Source organism: Giraffa tippelskirchi, chromosome 8 (genome assembly GCF_054371585.1).
Source record: "Giraffa tippelskirchi isolate mGirTip1 chromosome 8, T2T-mGirTip1v1.2.pri, whole genome shotgun sequence".
NCBI classification, from domain to species: domain Eukaryota; kingdom Metazoa; phylum Chordata; class Mammalia; order Artiodactyla; family Giraffidae; genus Giraffa; species Giraffa tippelskirchi.
In genome coordinates, this window is record NC_137282.1 from 135,112,474 (window position 1) to 135,132,668 (window position 20,195).

The following is a 20,195-nucleotide window of genomic DNA, read 5'->3' on the forward strand; positions in this document are numbered from 1 at the left end:
GAGTGAGACTTCACCGGTGGTCCAGTGGTTAAGGTGGTCCACTCTGCCTTCTAGTGCAGGGGACACAGGTTCGATCCCTGATAAGGGAAGTAAGATCCCACATGCCGCACATGGTGTGGCCAAAAATTAAAAAAAAAAAAAGAATACTGAGTGTTTTCCCTTATAGGTAAAAGTGGTAGGAAAAGCAAATATATGAGATCCAAAGGATTGGAAGAGTTCAGGCGTGAACAAAATCTTTAAGAACACTGGTATTATCGAAGGGCTTGTCACAATTCTGTCAGTGTTAGAAATTCATAACCCATTCTTTAAAGATCACAACTATAAGTTTTTGGCATTTCTGAAAACTAATTTCCACATGAAGTGGTTTCTAACTGTGGTTTCATAAGTTGAGCGCCAGAAATACCTTTTAAGGAGGCATCCTGTTAGTTTTAGAAGTTAAAGGACCTCATGTTTTAGGGGAAAACTGTCTTTGCTTCAGGTTCCCAGTTCAAACTGGCCTGCAGCTAATTCTGTAGGATGTGGTATATGGGCCCGGTAGGTGGACGGTGAGGTGCCCTCCTGTTCTTTCTCCTTTTCCTGGGAGCCTTTCCCCGCTGCTGTTGGCACGTGGCCTTAATCAGGTCTTGCTTCTCCCATCAAGACTTGAAATGCAGTGATTGCTAGGTGCCACTCGCTTTCAATCCTACTAGCTAATGACCCTCAGCAGAATTTCTAAGGGTCAGACTCCCCCTATATGACCCCAGATACATAAGCTAGTTCCAGAAAACATTGAAATCTAGTTTGATTTTCTTTTTGAAATCAGTTACTAAGATGAAGAAAATATGCATAAATTGGTTACTAAGATGAGGATTTTACATTATTTTACAAATTCAAGTGATAGGCCTGTGTCAGGGTATCTTTTTGATATTCCTTCATTGATGAAAGGGCCCTACTACGAGTATCAATACCAAAACGGATTATTTTGGAATTTCTTTATATTGGGTGAGAAAAAGAAATGTGTCAGACTTAGTATGAAGGGTCACTTCCAAATATCTGAGGTGCCACAAGAAACAGAAAGGGAGGAGAAAAAAAATCAATGAGGATTCAGTCTTAAAGTCTGGTGAGTGAAATCTGTCTCATGGAGTATGGGGTTTACATGCACAACCGAGCATATATTTGGGTTTTTTAAAGCCCTGTGGGATTCTCTGGGGCGGTGGGGGGTGGGGTGTGTGTGAAGAACTTGAGGCTAAAAGACTGTAAAATGAGGAAAAAAAAACAAACCCAAAAGACTGTGTAGTGACTGGTGCATTTGAAAGTCTGTTTGTGGCTTGCTGTTCCATTGGGGAAAAGCTAAAGTTTTCTTTTTTTTTCCTTGTAAAAAAAAAAAATTCTTTCATGATTTTAACTGATATTTACAGATGTTTCCCCCCCATCTTCTGTTGTAATTTTTAGGTGCTTCAGAACTGGGCCCTTTTTCAGACCCCAGGCAGTTCCCAAGCATTTCATCCCTCACTGAGAGCCGCTTCTCCAACCCACGAATGCACTATCCAGCCACCTTTACTTACACCCCGCCAGTCACCTCAGGCATGTCCCTCGGTATGTCCGCCACCACCCACTACCACACCTATCTGCCACCACCCTACCCCGGCTCCTCCCAAAGCCAGAGCGGACCCTTCCAGACCAGCAGCACGCCATATCTCTACTATGGCACCTCTTCAGGATCCTATCAGTTCCCCATGGTGCCCGGGGGAGATCGGTCTCCTTCCAGAATGCTACCGCCGTGCACCACCACCTCGAATGGCAGCACGCTATTAAACCCAAACCTGCCCACCCAGAACGATGGCGTTGACGCCGACGGAAGCCACAGCAGTTCCCCCACCGTTTTGAATTCTAGTGGCAGAATGGATGAATCTGTTTGGCGACCCTATTGAACCTTCCTCAGCAGTGGCCCCAGCGGTCTCGGTGGGGAGCCACATCCCCAGTGTATCGACATATACATATATAGAGAGTGCATATATATGTATATCAACTCGCTATCTACAAAGTGCCTGTTTTTTTACAAAATTTTCTTTTCTTCTTCTTTTTTTTTTTTTTTGCATTCAGTCACTCTGTCACGATCTTGCAACCCTAAGAGGGTAAATCTCGTAAAGCAAAAGGCCCAAGAGAGAGACAGTCCTAACCAGGTTTCAGATCGTTTTCTATTTAAACATGTACCTTTGCAAACAAACAAAGGGGAAAAAAAAAAGGTATTTTTTGTTTGCTGTTGTCATTTGGTCTCTTATCCTCAATCATCTGTTCAGATGCCAGTTCAGAGAGGTGGACTCCAAGTCCGGGAGGAAGAGCAAAAGCCGCTTCCTCCCTGTGTTTTGAAACCACACGTCCTCACGGTTCACGGCGCCGCAACATGTGGACCAGTGCCCTGGGCAGACCTGCTTACAAAGCCGGTCCAGGTGCCCGCGAAGGGAAAAGAGGCAGAAAGGAATGCTTCCACTCCCCTGCCATCCATTCAGAGTTACTGTTCCAGACTTTTGCTTTCATACTTTCTGCAAGTACTCATTTAAACTGTTTGGTTCAGTTGTTTTTATTATTATTATTTTTTCCTACTTTAAGAAAGTGACTTCAAAAAATTACTGATCAGGATAGATTATTTTATTTTACTTTTTCATACTTCTTTTTTCCTTTTCCCATTGAACCAAAAGGAAATCCTATACCGAACCACCTGCCCCCTCCAACCCACTCCTTCTCCTTTTATGCAAAACTGAAAATGGCAATACCTTATTATAGTCATAACGGTAGAGATAGTGTTTGCGTTTGTTTGGCTGTGTGTTATTTGTCTTCTTTTTTTTTTAAATTATGAATATGTGTAAAATCTGAGGTAACTTGCTAACGTGAATTGTCATATAACTTTAAAGATATATTTATAATTATTTAATGACATTTGGACCCTTGAAACATTTCTTAGTGTATTGATATGTTGACTTCGGTCTCTAAAAGTGCTCTTTATTAAATAACAAATTTCTTCAGTGGGCTAGAGCCATATCTGAAATATTGCTAAGCAATTTCAGTTCATCCAGGCACAATGTGATTTTTAAAAAATACTTCCATCTCCAAATATTTTAGATGTAGCTTGTTTTTGCGATGTATGAAGGAATTGATATGTTTCATTCTTTTCAGATCTTTGATTGCCTCTAACACAGCTTTGCCTTTTTAAAAAAATAGCAATAATTAGAGATTTAAAAAGCAGCCCTGAGTCCTTTATCACTTATGTTGCCCTTTATCAGCATAAAATGCTGGAGTGATGTGGTTTCCTAATTTCTTTGAAATAGTGATGACTCTTGTCATATTAAAAGACAAGCACAAGTGAATCCTTGAACTGCAGAATGGCGTTCTGTGGTTTCATAGTTAAAGCAAAACTCAAAATTGCCAGGCTTCATGCTGAAGACGCAGTCAGCTTAAAGCCACACACGTAGCTGAAGAAATCAGTCACAATACTCAAGCAAGGTACAGGAGAACAGAACTGTACCTAGGAGCCTTACCCAACCGGCCTTACCCAGACAGTAAGTCAGGGGAACCCAAATCTGCCTTAGCCTGGGCCCCACTGGCAGCTCTCCACAGAATTTGCATTTAAAGGAGCAGAGTTAAGTCATTGTCTTCTGGGAGCAGGGTCATCTGAAGGAGCAGGCAAGTTCCAACAGGCTGTGGGGACCCATACACAGCCTCTGATACTCATTGTATTTCTCACCACGGAGGGTGTCCAGAAGGCAAGGCGAGGTGGAATCTGGTGTCTACTACTGTGTGTGAACTTGAGCTGAAGCCCTCCTGTCGGATGCACTCTGAGCTCTCCTGGTCCTTAATTCAAGCCGGGACTGCGTCATGACACCACCAGGCAGGTCCCCACCCACCTCCCCTACAGGTCAGGGCTCTTTCATTCAAAGTCTGGGCTCCTGCCCTAGGCAGAACCTGATAGAGATTTGCCTCCAGCCCGCAGAAGCCCCTTGCTCCCTGGTCATCCTCCAGCCCACTTCATAGATCCACCAAGCATCTCAGGACAGCTCAAGGGGCATTGGACCTGTGCTTCTCACCTGGGAATTCACCCTGACTCCCCCTAATAAAAATCGAGGAGAACACCAAACCAAACCAAGACACTTTGCCTTCTAAAGGTTGTATACCAAGTATGCCTAGATAAATAAGCCACTTTTCTATTCCTGAAGATGGAAGTAGTAATGGATACTATTTATTGTTTGTGTGTGGTAGCTTGAAGCACACCACCGCCCATTTATTTTTAAGTATAAAATATGTGTGTTTGTTTCAGCAGCACTTAAAAAAGCCAGTGTCTGGTTACACATTTCAATCTTAATTAATTGACATAAAAATGTTATCTCCAGTGCCAGCTGTACCCTATTTAATAAAAAAGGTACTATATCTGTACATTCTTGTTTAATGTTAAAAGGGCTTTTTTAAGTTTACAGTACACATGCTAAGTGACTTGAGGGATGCTTTTGTGTTGAAATGTTAGTAATAGTGGCTGCAGGCAGCAACCCAGGAACACTTTAAAAGCTTTTTTTTTCTTGGGGAAAATTCAAGCACTTCTTCCTTCTCTCCTCACTCTAACCATTTCAATGGGGCAATTTACATTTCTTAGATCAAATTTGGCCCTTTTTCAGCCTGGGGGTTAAATTTTGCTTTTTTTTTTTTAAAAGAAGTCCTTAATTTGCACTGAGTCACGTGCATGATTTGTGATTTCAAGACTAAAACAAAGCCTTACTGCTACTATGGAACCCTGAACTAGCCAGCACTGTACTTTCTTCAGGTTAAAATGACATGGTTTACAATGTCACCAATACGGCCACTTTTTTAAAAAAAAAAACAACCTAAAAAACCTGTTTTCACCTGTGTCAGAGTTCCAGAATAAGTACCAAAGATTTTTAGATTTTTTGTGAAATGACATCCAGCTTAGAACTCAAAGATTCAACAGATTAGCTGTGGTTCACTCTTCAGGCCATCTTACCCCCACCAGGACCTTTTAAAAGTGAGCAGAGAACTGCACACCATTAGGCCCCATTCATTGTGGATTCAGAGGGGAGGAGATGGGTGTGCTGGCTGAAAGAGTTCCCTCCATTCCCAGGAAAGCGACTGACTCAGAGTCTAGGGGAATACATGGAAACACAAAGTATTAGCAAAAACAATAATTATACCTATGACATTCAAAAGAACCATAATAATTAAATAAAAGATGACTTTTTCCAAACCTTGAATTTGTTGTTCTTAAAAAAGATAATACCTTTGAAACATATTTTCTATGTGAGAAGTTTTTAGATGTTTGTTTACTTCATGTTTACAAATAACTGTTTGCCTTTTCATGCAGTACTTTGAAATATTATCAGCCAAAACCATAACTTACAGTCATTTCTTAGGTATTCTGAATAAAATTCCATTTTTTTGGATATGCTTTACCATTCTTAGATTTCTGTGGAACAAAAATATTTGTAGCATTTTGTGTAAATACAAGCTTTCAATTTTTATTTTTTTTTCCAATTGCTGTTGCCCAAGACTTGCTTTTGTGCACATATTGTACAAATTCTGCTTTGTGCCACAGGTCATGATTGTGGATGAGTTTACTCTTAACTTCAAAGGGACTATTTGTATTGTATGTTGCAACTGTAAATTGAATTATTTGGCATTTTTCTCATGATTGTAATATTAATTTGAAGTTTGAATTTAATTTTCAATAAAATGGCTTTTTTGGTTTTGTTATGTGTGTACACTGGGTTTTTTCTCATCCGCGGCTTCTTCTCTTGTCTGATGCCTGCTGCTGTCTACACCTGGGCACTTATAGGTCATAGGACTTGCCAGGGCTGGATGAGAGCAGAGATCCTATATTATTGGTGAGAGGAAAAGCATCTTGGTAAGCGCTGGATTCTGCTTTGGACCTGGGTTCGACCCCTGGGTCGGAAAGATCTCCTGGAGAAGGGAATGGCTACCCACTCCAGTATTCCTGCCTGGAGAATCCCATGGATAGAGGAGCCTGGCAAGCTATAGTCCATAAAGTCACAGAGTTGGACACGACTGAGCGACTGACACAGAGATGGGTGGGTGAAGAATCTAGGAGTGTGCCCACTTCCTTATCAGCCTGTTGTGTGAAGGGAGGAATGCTCACCCCACTCTTGGGTAAAGCCCCTTATTCCAGCCAGGGGACCAGTCAGGGTGGAAAGAGCAGCCTCAATGGTTCTATGATTTCTAATCTCCAGGCACATATAGAGGGCCAGCAGTGAACCTTTGACTGTAATCACAAGAGCCGCCCAGCCATAGGGGGCGGTCTGTTTTCCTCCTCACCTCTCTTTGGAGTTCCCAAAAAGAAAGTCAGCCAAAGGCGAGGATGAGTAAAAATGGACCTTGGCCTGGGGAGCTCTAGCCTCAGAAAAATTCTACTAGTAGTGAGCTTAACTTTACTTTGGAGACTTTTATTCTGGGCCACTGTTTATTTTTGGTAAGTCCCTCCTCTGCAAGAAGGTCGAGGGCCTGGGTTGGTGTGGTTGCTTTCTTTCTGTCCTGTGCTGTCTGTATGCCTTGGCTTATCACACTTCTAGGGAGGGACAGGGAAACTTCGGTACCTACCAGCACGACCACTGGCTGGGGGCCCCCGTCACGCTATGAATTAGAGGCTGTCTTTCAGATCTGCTTATTCTTACCTCTTTGGTTCTGTTTTCTAAAAGAGCTTAACAACCACTCATTTCTAAGCCTAGGAGACATCCTAAAAGCAGTTGGGGTGAACTTAGGCTGGGGAAACTTGTTTGCAACTCTTTGAGGATGCATCTTCATTTATCCTTTTAAGTTAAACATCTGTGTGACTTTAAAAGGCGTTGCATGGGAGGTGGGCACGGTGGCTCTCTTGGCCTTTCCAGCCTTGTCCAGCAGCAGCAGGGTTTAGGGTGCATCACTGTCCTCCTGGGAGTCTCAGCTTCTTGGTTTATGGAAAGGCGCTGGGCTAGACTTTGGTGCTATTGACATTTCAGGCTGGATAATTCTTTGGCGTGTGTGCAGGGAGCTGTTCTGTGCAATGAAGGATGTTTAGCAGCATCCCTGGCTTCTACCGGCCATATGCCATGAGCAGCTACCCAGTCCTGATGGTGAAAAATGTCTCCAGACATTGTCAGATGTCCCCTGGGCAGGGTGGTGGGGAGGGGCGGGGGGTGGGCAAAATTACCCTGGTTGAGAACCACTGGGCCAAAGGCTCCAACTTCTTAGGCATTCTGTACAGAACCAGTGCGAGAAGACATTGCTCATTCAAACAGGAGAGTCAGGCAGGACACCTAGGGACTTCCCAGGGATGCATGCCCATCACCCTCTCTCACCGCCTCACCTGATGGCACCCTGAGGTCTGCATGTGTTGGGAGGGCGGCTCCTGGCTCTCCCTTCTGCACTGGCTCCCTCCTCCCCACTTTGTGGGCCGCGTAGCCCTCGATCAGCACAGCTGTGGGGCTTTGCTAGGACTGGCCAGCTTGGCTGCGTTCATCAGGGCTCTCTGTTTCTCACTGGAAACGACCGGCGGAAGAAAGCAATTTCTTCAGTGTTTTTGACCCTTTGTGCCCCCTGCCCCCCAAATATTGAATCATCAGACATTTCTTGGAGAGTGGGTGTTCCCTGTTAACTCAATCCCAGCCAAGATCGGCCCCATAAACAGCTCCGCTCTCTGTCGCAGAGTTTATTTGGCTGGGAAATGGGTATTGCCATGTAAACAGGAAGCCCCCTGAAGTTATTATCTGCAGATGCGGTTGAAGAGCCACATGTTTATATTTATGGGATTTGAGAACAGTCTGGAAAGGCCAGGAAGGAGGTAGAGGAAGCGCTCCTCGTTCACTGGGAGGGTAGGGCCCGCAGATCTTCACGAGCTGATTTTTCAACCCCTCTGGAAGCGGGTGGTCAATTGCACTGACCCAGCCAAGAGCCAGGGTAGAAATGGAGGTACCGGCTGGTCTGATGTAAGCAAACAACCCTACCTAGATGATCAGGTTAATGGGGGCACAATCCAGCTTCAGTGTCTGTCACAATCATTTAAAGCTAGTTTGGAGACTTGTCCTAGGAAACAAGTTTGTGATAAGATTGCTATTTTGTAGCCTCCAGGTTTTTCTGGGGGAAGTCAACTGACCACCTCTGTCTCAGTGAGCGCAGGCCAGCTTCTCTGTGAGACCCCAGGCAGACTCATGCATTAGCTCCTCAAGTTGACTGAAAGGGCCTGGGAAGGACGCCTTCGTGGGAGGGTCTGCACCACCTGAGCTCTCCGGGTGTTGGTGCAGAGCAGGTGGGGTGGCAAGGCAGCTGGCTTTTCCCTAGCCCTGGGTGACCTGGCCACTTCCATCCCTTCTCCACCACCTCTGCTCTTCCTTCCTGGGCTTTCTCCTCGGGCCTGGAGAAGATGCTTAAGGAAGGCCAGGTAGTAACCAATACATGGATAGGTCCTTATTTAAATTATGAGCTCTGAGCAAAGGCAAGGGCATTTCCTTGCTCCTTACCAGCCTTTTTTGTAGCTCCCGCAGGGCTTCATAGCAGTAACCATTCAATTGTGAGGCTTTGAAAATGAAATTTTTTAAAAAGTAATTCATCAAAATTTAGCCTAGGATCCACTACAGATGTAAAGGGTAATACACTAAGCGGGGTGTGTGTGTGTGTGTGTGTGTGTGTGTGTGTGTTGTATGTGTGTGTGTGTGATGGGTACATGCACGCCTGAAGGGAGGGAGGGGGAGGGAGGAGGGGAAAGGGATGGGAAGCGGTGCCAGAGCAACCTCTCAGGGAAAGATGAGGCTCGGTGCACACACAGATGCCCCTTGACACAGCATTTATTTGCCTCAGATGTTCTTACTCCTGCAAATTCTGCAAAAAAGCACACCTTCCTCCCACAAGCAATTATTCTTCCTCAAATAGGTTATTTAGAAAGGACCGGGGACACCGGCCGCCTCCCTGAGATGTCAGGAGCACAGTGATGTGGATGACTAACAAGGGCTATTATTCATTTTTGTAAAGCATTTTTATTCACAAGCGTTCCGTGATTCAACTGGCCCTGCTGTCCTGACAGACATGCTCAACCAGTTGGAAAGCAGAAGGATCAAATTTCTAGAAACCCACTATACGTTTACTAAAACTTACTTTAATTTTGTTTTTTTATGATCTTGTTGCGATGATGTCTGACCACTCGGTGGGGTTTTCTGAAAAACCTACTTTATGTCCTAGCATCACAAAGGTAGCTCACGTCGTGATTGCCATGCTTTGTTCCCGGTTCTCTGTCAGTCCACAGCCAATAGGAAGGGAGGAATACCACCCCTGCCCACACACCCCCTCCCCAGAGATATCATCCTTATGGAGAAACCAAGACCATCTAGCAAAATGCTAGAAAAAAAATGGGGGCCAGGGAGGGCCAGGGACAAGCAAAAGAACTTCCACACAAGCCCCTCAAGAACTAGTTTTGTCTTCACCACACAGAAGAGATCAGAACACAGAATTGCAGCCAGTTTTCGTGTGGCCCTGTTCTCCTACTGTCTTGCGGCATTTCTCTCCGAGAACCCAAAGTCCCAGAGGTAAACCAGTGCAGGGATGGAAGGAAGATGGAGTAGGATCCGTGGGGTTAGGAGATAAAGGATACAGTGGCAGAGCCGGAGGGGGGTTTTGAGAGATGAGGTACCAGGAACTCCCAAAACACAATCAGACGATACTTTGGTGTAAAAGTGCAAGCGTAGTATTTAAAAATAGCAAAAGGCCAACACACACAACCATGTGATGTGTATAATCATGAGAGCCTTAATATAATGGCTTTATGATTTAAATCTCTTTGGACATCCTTCTTAAATTAGGTCATTTATTTATTTGTTTTTTTTTTTTTTTAATAACTGCTTCCATCTCTGACAGTGCAGCAACTCTGGCCACTTTCACTTTCTGTTTCCCTGTGAGTTTCTCTCTGTTCTTCTGCCCTAAAACGAGAGGAACCTTTTGTGGGACTTGTGACAGACCCCAGTAATGTCTTAGCCCGATTCTCTTTTTCCCTCACAGTCATTTAATATTGAAATCTTGAAAATCACAGTGACCTTTCTCCTTTTTAGCCGTGTGCCCAGAGAGTCTTTCTGGGTGTGGCTATGAGGGCGTAGAAAATCCAACTCTTTATCAAGATCTTATTAGTGGTTTTACAGATGAGAAAGGCAGAGATTATTACTGAGTGTAATTCTCTACCACAACTTCTGGGGCACACTGGGAACTCAAACTGTGGAGGAGAGACTTCTGGACTGACTTTCACTCTTCTCGAACATCCAAGGGAGGGAAGGATCCAGGAGGGATGCAAGGCGGAACTTTAGCAAGGAGTTAAGTGGTTAATAGGAACTCAGGTTTTTTTTTTTTATTGGCTAATAAAACCTCTCAAGGTTTTTCATATTATATGGTTCCTTCAGGCTTCTAGCCCAATGCTTAAAAAAAAAAAAGCAAAAGATGAAAACAACAACAAAAAAGCTGGAGTCTGAATACCCATGCAGCCCCAGTCTTGTTTACTTTTTCATTTCCGCAGTTGTAAAAAAAAAAAAAATCTCCTCTGGTAGTTCAACTTTATCACACTGAAGGAGCCGGGCAGTGTTTGAACAACTCCAGCGATTCTTGCCTCCCAGTGAAAGGAAAAATCACGCTCTGTCTCTCTGTTTCGGCAAGAAGAGACCACGATGCGAATGACAGATGCATGGGGAAATTTCAAAATGAAAGCCTGGGATGGGGGCGGGAAAGGGGGGAGAGAAGATATTGAACCGAAACCAGCTCTGGAATCCTGAATGCAAATATCTCTGTCGGTTTCTTGCCAGTGGTGCTGTTCTCCCAAGGGAGCAGGATGTTCTTGTTTTTAATAATAGCCAGACCAGATGCTAAATTCTCCCCGGCAACATGCTGGAGAAGTGAGAAGGCAAGCAGCTGATTCCTGTTAAGATGAACACCAGGCGAATAAGCCAGAAAGTATGAGAATGCTCTGGAGGTTTTCGCTTTGTAAACCCCCGTTTGGCAGAAAGATCACAGAATCTGAGTTGAAAACACAGTGTGTCCTCCTGCCCCCATGCCTCCTCCACTTGCGCTGCTTGCTGGAGGCCTTGCTGCCTTCTGGCCATCTTGCCCTTTCCTGAGTTCTCCAGAGCACCGGCTCCCAGGTCCCCCAAGAGGGAAAAGTCGGAAGCCCAGTGCCCTCCGGCTTTTACTGACTGTAAAAAAAAAAAAAAAAATACTCATCTACAGGAGGGATATTTTTTTTTTTACTTGCTCCTTGCCATAGAAAATAGTGAAATCCTGAACCTGAGCCAATGATTTTAAAATGGCATCTTTGTTCCATCTTATTCGCCCTCTTCTTCCCCCTGTCAAAGTCCATCAAATCTTGCAGTTCTTATTTTGTTTTAGGGTCTGCCACACATGGAAGATGCTGCTTTCTTCTTTCCCAGGGAGCTGCCAGAGCCACTGTGGGGCTCTGCAGGGCTGGGCTGACCACAGCAGACACTGACCCAGCTGCACACTGAGGCCGGCTCACGCCACCTCGGAATTCTTCCCGGAGATCAAGGGTGCCCGGTGCTCCCTGACCGTCTCTCCTTGGGGTTTTGTGCCCAAAGTCTGCAGGAGTGAGAGAAGGAATGGCTGTTAGGAGCAGGTAGAGAGGTTCATACTGGTAATCAGGTCCCCAGAGTCCTCCTGGGGCTTCCCTGGTGGCTCAGTGGTAAAGAATCCGCCTGCCAGTGCAGGAGATACAAGTTCAATCCCTGGGTAGGGAAGATCCCCTGCAGAAGGGAATGGCTACCCACTCCAGTTTCCTTGCCTAATTCCATGGACAGAGGACCCTGGAAGACTACAGTCCATGGAGTGGCAAAGAGCCAGACATGACTGAGCCACTAAACAACACCAACGAAGTGCTCCTTATGGCTTTTCTGCTTTGTCCTCATCATCCTCCTAAGCCCTGGTACGTCCTTTTCCTGATTGCCACTCTCTCCCCTGCAATGCGGACAGGACACCCTAGCTACTATTTTCTCACTGTTTTCTTCCTCCATAGCTGTCTTTGAAGTTTGTTAGGCCCAGACCTCACTAGCACGACCATTCCAGGGAGAAAGCAATGGAGATAGAAGATGATTTACCTCTTTCCCTTCTTGGGATGGCACTGAAGGCCATTGTTTTAATTTCCTCTTGGGGAAAAGTCATATTTGGTACTGATAACCTGATCAAATAAGAATACTTACAACATTTAATTTTCTTCGCACACTCAACTATGCCTTTGGCACTTGGCTGAATGTTTCATGAGACTATCTCAATCTTCCAGCAACCTAGGAAGAAGGTAGTACTGTTTTTATCCCCATCTTACTGATGAAGAAACAGGTTTAGACTTGCCCAAATTACACAGCCATTAAGACTCAAGCCTAGATCTGTATGATTCTAAAGACTATGTCCCTAAGCTAAAACTTTAGACACACTCTCCTTTATCATCAGCGGAGAAAGTTAATGACTTAATGAAATATGAAGAAGCCTAGAAAAGTGTCCGTAGCATAATAAATATAAAATAGATAGGTTATATTATAGTTATTCTTTGTGACCCCATGGACTGTAGCCCACCAGGCTCCTCTGTCCATGGAATTTTACATGTAAGAATACTGAAGTGGGTTGCCATTTCCTACTCCAGGGGATCTTCCTGACCCGGGGGTTGAACCTACATCTTTTTTGTCTCCGGTACTGGCAAGCAGATTCTTTATGGCTCAGTGGGTAAAGAATCCATCTGCAATGCAAGAGATGAAGATATGATCCCTGAGTTGGTAAGATCCCCTGGAGTAGGACATGGCAATCCACTCCAGTATTTTTGCCTGGATAACCCCACGGACATTATCCTGGAGCCTGGTGGGCTACAGTCCCTGGGGTTGCAAAGAGTCAGACATGACTGAAGCAACTGAGCATGCACAAGCATTATTGTTATGCCTAATGACTAAATTGATTCTCTTAAAATGTGTCTATAAAGATTCCAAATAGTTTGACTCACAACACAGCTGGAGCCCCAAGTGGAATGCTTTTTTAAAAATATTCTTTTAACATTTAAAAAATGTTGCTCTTTCAAAGTAATCTTTTTTAACTTATTTTATAGACTAATTTTCTACTGAACATCATGGCTAACTTTGGCAATTGGCTCTTCCCTGAAGGAACTCAGAGACATCACGTAGCATAAAGGATAAATTTAAAATGCACGGCACATTCAAAACAGAAATGTTGACTCGGCCCCAACCTTAACCCTCAATTTGTAATCTCTTTCAAGGTCGTCCCTTTAGGTGTGTTGAGTTTCATGTTAATGTTGCTGCTGAAAAAGGTATTAATGAACCTCTTTTGGCAGCATTGCCCTCATTTAACAAGAGACAGGCCCAGACCAAGAAATTCCTGTCACCTTCAATGCTTACCTTTCCAAGAGTGGCTCTGGGGTCCTTCTCACCACCTGACAAAGGGGCAGCACCCAGGTCCCCCATTTCTGAACTGGCATCACTAAGAGGCTGAACTGATCTTGGAGGCCCCAGGTCTGAGTTGGGATACCTGGTGTGTACACGGCTTTGTGTACTCGAACAGGGGCCTGGAGGAGCTTGGGAATGGGATGTCAGTGTTTTCTGCCCTAAATCATCTAAATCTCTTTAACTGAATAAGTAGGTTTCTCTCCAATGGTCTTAAAACATTTTACAGACTATTTCCTTACATCTACTTTATATGAAATTAATATCCCATTTTCTCGAAATCCCAGAGACTAGAATGACTTCTTTCCCTCTCATTCTCTCTGCCTTAGTTTCTTTCTTCTTTCTGGAAATATTTATTGAACACCTACTATAGGCAGAGCAATATGGTGGAAGGCTCATCACCATTAAAAAGCATGTTGGCAAGCATCTCTGTTCAATTCATCCATCCCAATAAGAGATGTTTGTCATGCCATTCTTTATTTATGCAAATTCATCAATGTTTCAGGTTGCTGAAAACAGAGATTAAAAAGTTAATGATTAGTTTCTAGAGAGAGTTTAGATAGTTTTGATTTCTGCTTAGAGCCAATTTCATTTCCCACTTCCTAAAATACTCAAGTATTTGTAAGATACTTGACATCTATATTTAGTCATACAAGCCTTTCATTTCCACCATAATATATGGGAGGGTTGGTGTTGAAAAAGTGGATGATTTTCGTATAACCAAAGGGGAAAATCTGCTCTTCCATTTTCTCTTTCCTGTTGTCACAGTCATGCAGCTGCACGAAGGGGCTGAACAATGTATTGAAAGGGGGAAGTGGAGGGACTTCCCTGGTGGTCCAGTGGTCTGGATTCTGCACTTCCGCTGTAAGGGGCACCGGTTCAATCCCTGGTCAGGGAACTAAGATCTCATGTGCCCTGCAGCATAGCCAAATAAATATGTAATAATAATAAAAACAAAAGAAAGGGGAAAGCAGTAAGTGGCAAAAAAGATCTGAGTTCTAGATCCCTACTAACCAAACGTGTGACCTTGAACAAGCCATTTAACCTCTCTTGACGTTCTCCTGAAGTTTAGGCAGTGATATATTACCTTCCAGATGGTCTGCTAAGGTTCCATGCAGCAACTCTTACCTATAGATTTGGAGTGGCTTCTAGAATGGAGAAATTGTGGGGAGTTTTAAGAGGCAGCTAGAGTCTGCCTAGCATTAAGAGAGGTAACGAGGTCCACTATTCCTCACAGAATTGGCCAAAGTGGCCCTTTTGTAGAGGATTAGGAAATGAAATCCCAGAGAGGTCAAATCACTTTTGCAGGATCACGCTGCAAACGGATGAGGGGACGTCAAGGTTTGGAATCTATTTCCAAGCCATTCTCAAGCTCGTTCCCTGGAAGGGGCATTTCCTTCATTTATTAGAGTAGCATCTTCTGCATTATCCTTTCATTAAGCATTTGTTTACTTTTCTACTTTTTATGACCTATTCCCATTTGTTATTAACTTACAGTGATTCTGTTAAAAATTTCTTATACACACGTGAATTAATTTCCAACATATGAATTCCATACCGCACTCTGGCTGTTGTTTAGTCGCTAAGTAGTGTCCAACTCTTTGTGACCCCATGGACTGCAGCATGCCACTCTCCCCTGTCCTTCACTATCCCCTAGAGATTGCTCAGATTCATGTCCATTGAGTCCGTGATCCTATCTAACCATCACATTCTCTGCCACCCTCTTCTCCTTCTGCCTTCAATCTTTCCCAGCATCAGGATCTTTTCCAGCTAACCTTATTGAAAAAGACCCATTATACATGACTTCATTAAAATCACAGGTAAAGATACCAGGTCTGACCTAGTGAGAAATTTGGTGTAGGAGGATGAATGTCATTCCTTCCTGAACAAAGATGATCTATCTGTTGGCAACATGCTTCGAACTGATTGTCTTTAGTGGACAAGAGGTCCCCTTGTCCTCAGTACTAAAGGTAGATGTCATGACCTTGCTGTGATCCAAGGTCTTTCTATTTGCTGTTTCATGCTCTGACTATAGAGATGAAGCCACACTCTGGATTTCATTAACATGATATCCTAGCCATATAAAGAAATGGTACATGACAGCTAATCTTGAAAAAAGACAGATTTTTTATCTCAATTTTATCTTTTATCTGCTTACTATCTGAGTTACATTACAACCAACACATATCTTCAATTTTAAAGATACAAGCAGAAAACCATGCTAGTGGTGCAAGGATGGGAGACTAGGTGCACTGTTATTAGACAAAACTTAGAATGTGATTAATCATCTAATGCTTGTTTAATGATAGACATTGCCTTATTATGTCTTGCGATTGTGAGACACAAGTGCAAAGCCATTTACAGGGCAGAAGGAAGTGGAGGGCTAAGAAGAAAAGTCTGTAGCTTCACCCTATCCCTTGCTTGAGAGAAGAGCTGTCATTGTTTTGCTTCACAACCCCCAGCCCTCATCTGGCCTGGAAGGAGGGACCGTTCATTCAATAAACACTGATTGAACACTTACTAAAAATGATGGAAGTGACAGTGAATGAGACATACTCTGTGCCCTCAAAAAACTCACCATCTATTCAGAGAGACAGAAAAATAAACCTGTAAGTGACAGACAAACACAGCACAGCAAGGCCACAAGAGAGACGCGAACCAAGGGTGGTTGTTGTTTTGTTGCTAAGCTGTGTCCAAATCTTTGCAACCCCATGAACTGCAGCATGCCAAGCCCTATTGGGCTTCCCTGATATCTCAATTGGTAAAGAATCCACCTGCAATGCATGAGACCCTGGTTCAATTTCTGGGTGGGGAAGATCTGCTGGAGAAGGGGTAGGCTACCCACTCCAGTATTCTTGGGCTTCCCGTGTGGCTCAGCTGGTAAAGAATCTCCCTGCAATGTGGGAGACCTGGGCTCGACCCCTGGCTTGGGAAGATCCCCTGGAGAAGGGAAAGGCTCCCAACTCCAGTATTCTGGCCTGGAGAATTCCATGGACTGTATAGTCCATGGGGTTGCAAAGAGTTGGACATGACTGAGTGACTTTCACTCACTAAGCTTCCCTATCCTTCACTATCTCCCAGAGTTTGCTCAAACTCATGTCCATTGAGTCGGTGATGCCACCCAACCATCTCCTCCTCTGTCGCCCCCTTCTCAATGGTAGAGAACCAAGGGTAGAGGAACCCCATACAGGCAGCAGCTCCTGGGAGAGACAGGAAGATGACGCCTGAGCTGGATCTGGAAGAACGAGTAATTCCTTGCCATTCTGGGTCTGCTGCCGGCTTGAGTGTCAGCCCCACGTCCACCTTGCAGTGTGGTACCCGGGAGCAGGCAGGTCCCCACATACAGCTCTCCAGAAGGAGAAAGAGGGTGATACGGCCCAGGCTTGTGGTGTTCTGTGGTATTCCAGATCACATATCCATAAATAGAACAGGAAAGAGGACTTCTCAGAGGCTTTAGAATGAGGGAGTTGGGTGAGCAGTATCAGAATCTCTGTGTAGTATGAGTCTCACTTCAGAAACCATGTTCAATATCAGAATAGTTAAAGACCCATGTTATCAAAATATACAACATGAAGATAAAAATGTGCAATCTTAATGTTTAACAAAAGAAACACCACTATAAGAAACGTCGAGCGAGGACAGCACAAAATAGCAAAATTTCAGGACAAAGTGTAAATATATTTTATCTGATTACTCAGATAAAATTGATTGTTCAACCTCCACTACCAAGTGGATTGAAGTCTTTTACTTTTGGGGCCATGCCAGGGCATGCAGAATCTTAGCTACCCAACCAGTGCTTGAACCTGGGCCCCCTGCATTGGAAGCGCGGTGTCTTAACCACTAGGCCACCAGGGAAGTCCCAGACTGGTGTCTTGATGAGAAAGTGAGGGATGATCTGGCACCTGAGACCCTAGAGCGTTCAACAGAGTGACAAGTATAAATGGTTGGGACACGTTTATGCTCTGGATGAGACCTATTCAAAGAATGTCACGCGAGTTATGCTCACGACTGACCCTATGTAAAACTTTAAAGCAGGATTTTGGGGTTTTCTCCACCCACCCCTCCAAACCCCTCCTTTGGAGGCCTGCCATGGCCCTGAAGGACCCCCATGGACCCTGCGTCTCTCCGCGAGCTCACACCATTTACCCCTGTACTGTGGACTTTTTTATAAGATGAAAATGTTCCTACCCTCACCTTTGAGGAGTCAGTGTATTTGCATTTCAAGAAAGGTTTTTTTTGGAACCACTGAAACCTCACTTCCAAAGTCACATACCCAGCTCAAAGGGCAGGAAAGTTGCTCGGGATGGTTTTTGACATCTCCTCCCGGAGCTGCTGCCTTCCTACAGGCTAATCTCTGCCTTGCCCTGTTGAAAGCCAACTGTCATTCTTCTTTCTCTCTCCTTCTTGCCCCAGAACCCTGCCCAGATGCCTTCAGGTGATAGGGGACCTGTGTTCTTAGCCACTGCGGGCTTGAGTGAGAATGACAGAGAGAGTCTTGGTTCTACCTGAAGCTCACGTCAGGGGGCCTTGCATTTTATTCCTGTCTCTGCAAGAGGCAGTTTATTGATTAATGGAACTTTATTAAACTTATTAGAGCAAATAAAACACACGCACACACACATAAATCCTTCTGTACCCCTCCCAAACCACTGGCTGGCGGAACGAGTTCTATTTCCAGCCCTGACATCTTGCCCGTCTGTCATTCTCCGTGCTGGCTGCATCAAGTTCCATTGGGTTTGAGTTTATTGGCGACACAGTGAAGTTTATGTTGTCATAGAAATTAGCCTTGATGGACAGGGATACGGCCAGGGGATCAGGAGAGCTGGGCAGCCTCGTGGTATTGGCATGACTGAGATGTTAGGGTGCCTGGAACCTTCTCCAAGAAAAATCAAAGCTGGCTCTTTGCAGCAGCAAACGAGAGCAACAAGACACTCCCTAGGGATGGACGCTGGGACGTGATTGTGAGCCGTCCAGCTCCCATTCGCCCCAACCCTCCCCGTGCCCCCTGGTGCCAAAAATCCTTCCCCGAGCAATGGAGGCAGGGCTGGGAGGCCTGAGGTTAATCCGCCCTTCTGCAGTTCGTGGTTAGCTTTCGTAGGCTCTTGGCTGTTTGACAAAGTTGGATAATAATTCAATATTTCTTTCTGAAATACTTGACCTTATTGTTAGTTTTTGTGACAAGGGGAGTTTAAAGGAGCTGCAAAAAATGCAAGTGAGTGTGGCTGAGAAAGGCCAGGGTACGCCCCTGACTAACGCACAGTTTCTTTTTCTGACGTCTATAAAATGTAGGTGAAAACAGGTCAACATTGATGTTGGCAAATGGGAAAACCAGTTCTATTGTTAGCCAACGAGCTTCAGATATAAATGTAAGTCTGGTTCAATCAAAACCACGTTTGTTTTAGACCCTAGTGATGTGCTTTCTATTAAAAAAAAAAAAGCCTATTTATATAGACACACAAAATAAAAATATTCTTTGACCAAAAGGATTCTTTTCTGAGCATCACAAGGACTTGTTGGAATACAAGACTGCTTTCATTTTCTTTTTTAAAATTTGTAGGGGACACACTCCCAGTATCCCCTCTTCTCTTTATTTTGAACCAGCCAGAGATGTTGAAGATTAAAATCATATATAAAGAAAAATTTTGCATTGCCTGATGTGGGGGCTTCTTAGAGATGGCTGGCTGGGGTCTGAGAAAGAAATGAAGTTATTAGGAGGTCAAACATATAGCCTGACCCCCAAGATTTGGCCTGAGTCTATCATTGCTTTTATGGGCTCCTCTCAAGAGGCTCATAAGACATGTTTGAGCTCACAAAGGAGGAACAGGAGAGAAGTTTAGCCACTTGCCAAATCCAGATCGTGGAGGGTCGGTTAATTTTAGCCTACTGGGCAGCTCGTTGATTTTACTTTCTCTCTGTCCTAGGAGCCTCTGAAGTCCTGTCCTGCAAGGAACTAGGAACAATAGTATAATGTCAAATATGGGCTGGTTAATAGGATTCTAGAAGGATTTACTTTTTCTTGTCAGATCTTTTTTTTTTTTCAACTTGAAATGAACCTTTCTTTAAAAAATATGTATTTATCTGGCCGTGTTGAGCCTTAGTTGCAGTGTGCAAATGTGTCACACAGGATCTTTCATTGTGGTGCACAACTCTCTAGTTGTGGCCTGGGGAGTTCAGTAGTTGTGGTGTGGAGGCTTAGTTGCCCTTTGGCATGTGGGATCTTCCCGGACCAGGGATCGAACCCATGTCTTCTGCATTAGCAGATGGATTCTTAACTGGGCCACCAGGGAAGGCCCCAAATGAACCATTTTTAAAGTGAACCATTCAGGGGCATTTAGTCCACTCTCCACATTGTATGACTGCTGCATTCCCATCACCCCAAACAGATACCATTAAACCCTGGCCACCTCTAGATCCATTTTTGAATACAAGTTGGTTAGCTGTGTTCTCGCACAGAGTGCTGTCTTAGGGCTTCACAATTTTAAACAAGGCTCAACTGTATTTTATTTCCAGAAAGGACCCAAGAGGAGAGAGGATTTGCTGTAGGGAGGACGGGAGGCCCTGGGCAGGGCAGGGCAGGGCGGGGGGAAGGCAGGGAGGGGGGGTGTGGGCACAGGAGAGATCGCCTCTGTAATCACCGGGTAACCCAGAGCCAGAGACGTTCTGAACTGGAGAAGGTGACCATCTGTTGGGGTAGCTGCTCCTTCTGAGACTTATTTTTTGTCTCCTACTGAGGTGATGAGCCCT

The 20,195-nt window shown here is 44.4% G+C and overlaps 2 protein-coding genes across 5 annotated transcripts in view; both read left to right on the top strand.

Annotated features, from left to right (window-relative positions):
• RUNX2 (RUNX family transcription factor 2) overlaps positions 1 to 5,731 on the top strand; it is a 231,232-nt gene extending 225,501 nt beyond the window's left edge. For all 4 annotated transcript variants that reach the window (XM_081519008.1, XM_081519006.1, XM_081519007.1 and 1 more), the window contains one exon: positions 1,432 to 5,731. In XM_081519008.1, coding sequence (XP_081375134.1) covers positions 1,432 to 1,910 — 479 coding nt within the window. In that variant the 3' untranslated portion in view covers positions 1,911 to 5,731. The remainder of the gene's footprint in view (positions 1 to 1,431) is intronic.
• Positions 5,732 to 12,646: 6,915 nt separating this feature from the next.
• Positions 12,647 to 20,195, top strand: part of LOC145516949 (uncharacterized) — a 105,380-nt gene continuing 97,831 nt past the window's right edge. The window contains exon 1 of the mRNA XM_081519056.1: positions 12,647 to 12,776. Within this exon, the coding sequence (XP_081375182.1) occupies positions 12,762 to 12,776 (15 nt within the window). The 5' untranslated portion in view covers positions 12,647 to 12,761. The remainder of the gene's footprint in view (positions 12,777 to 20,195) is intronic.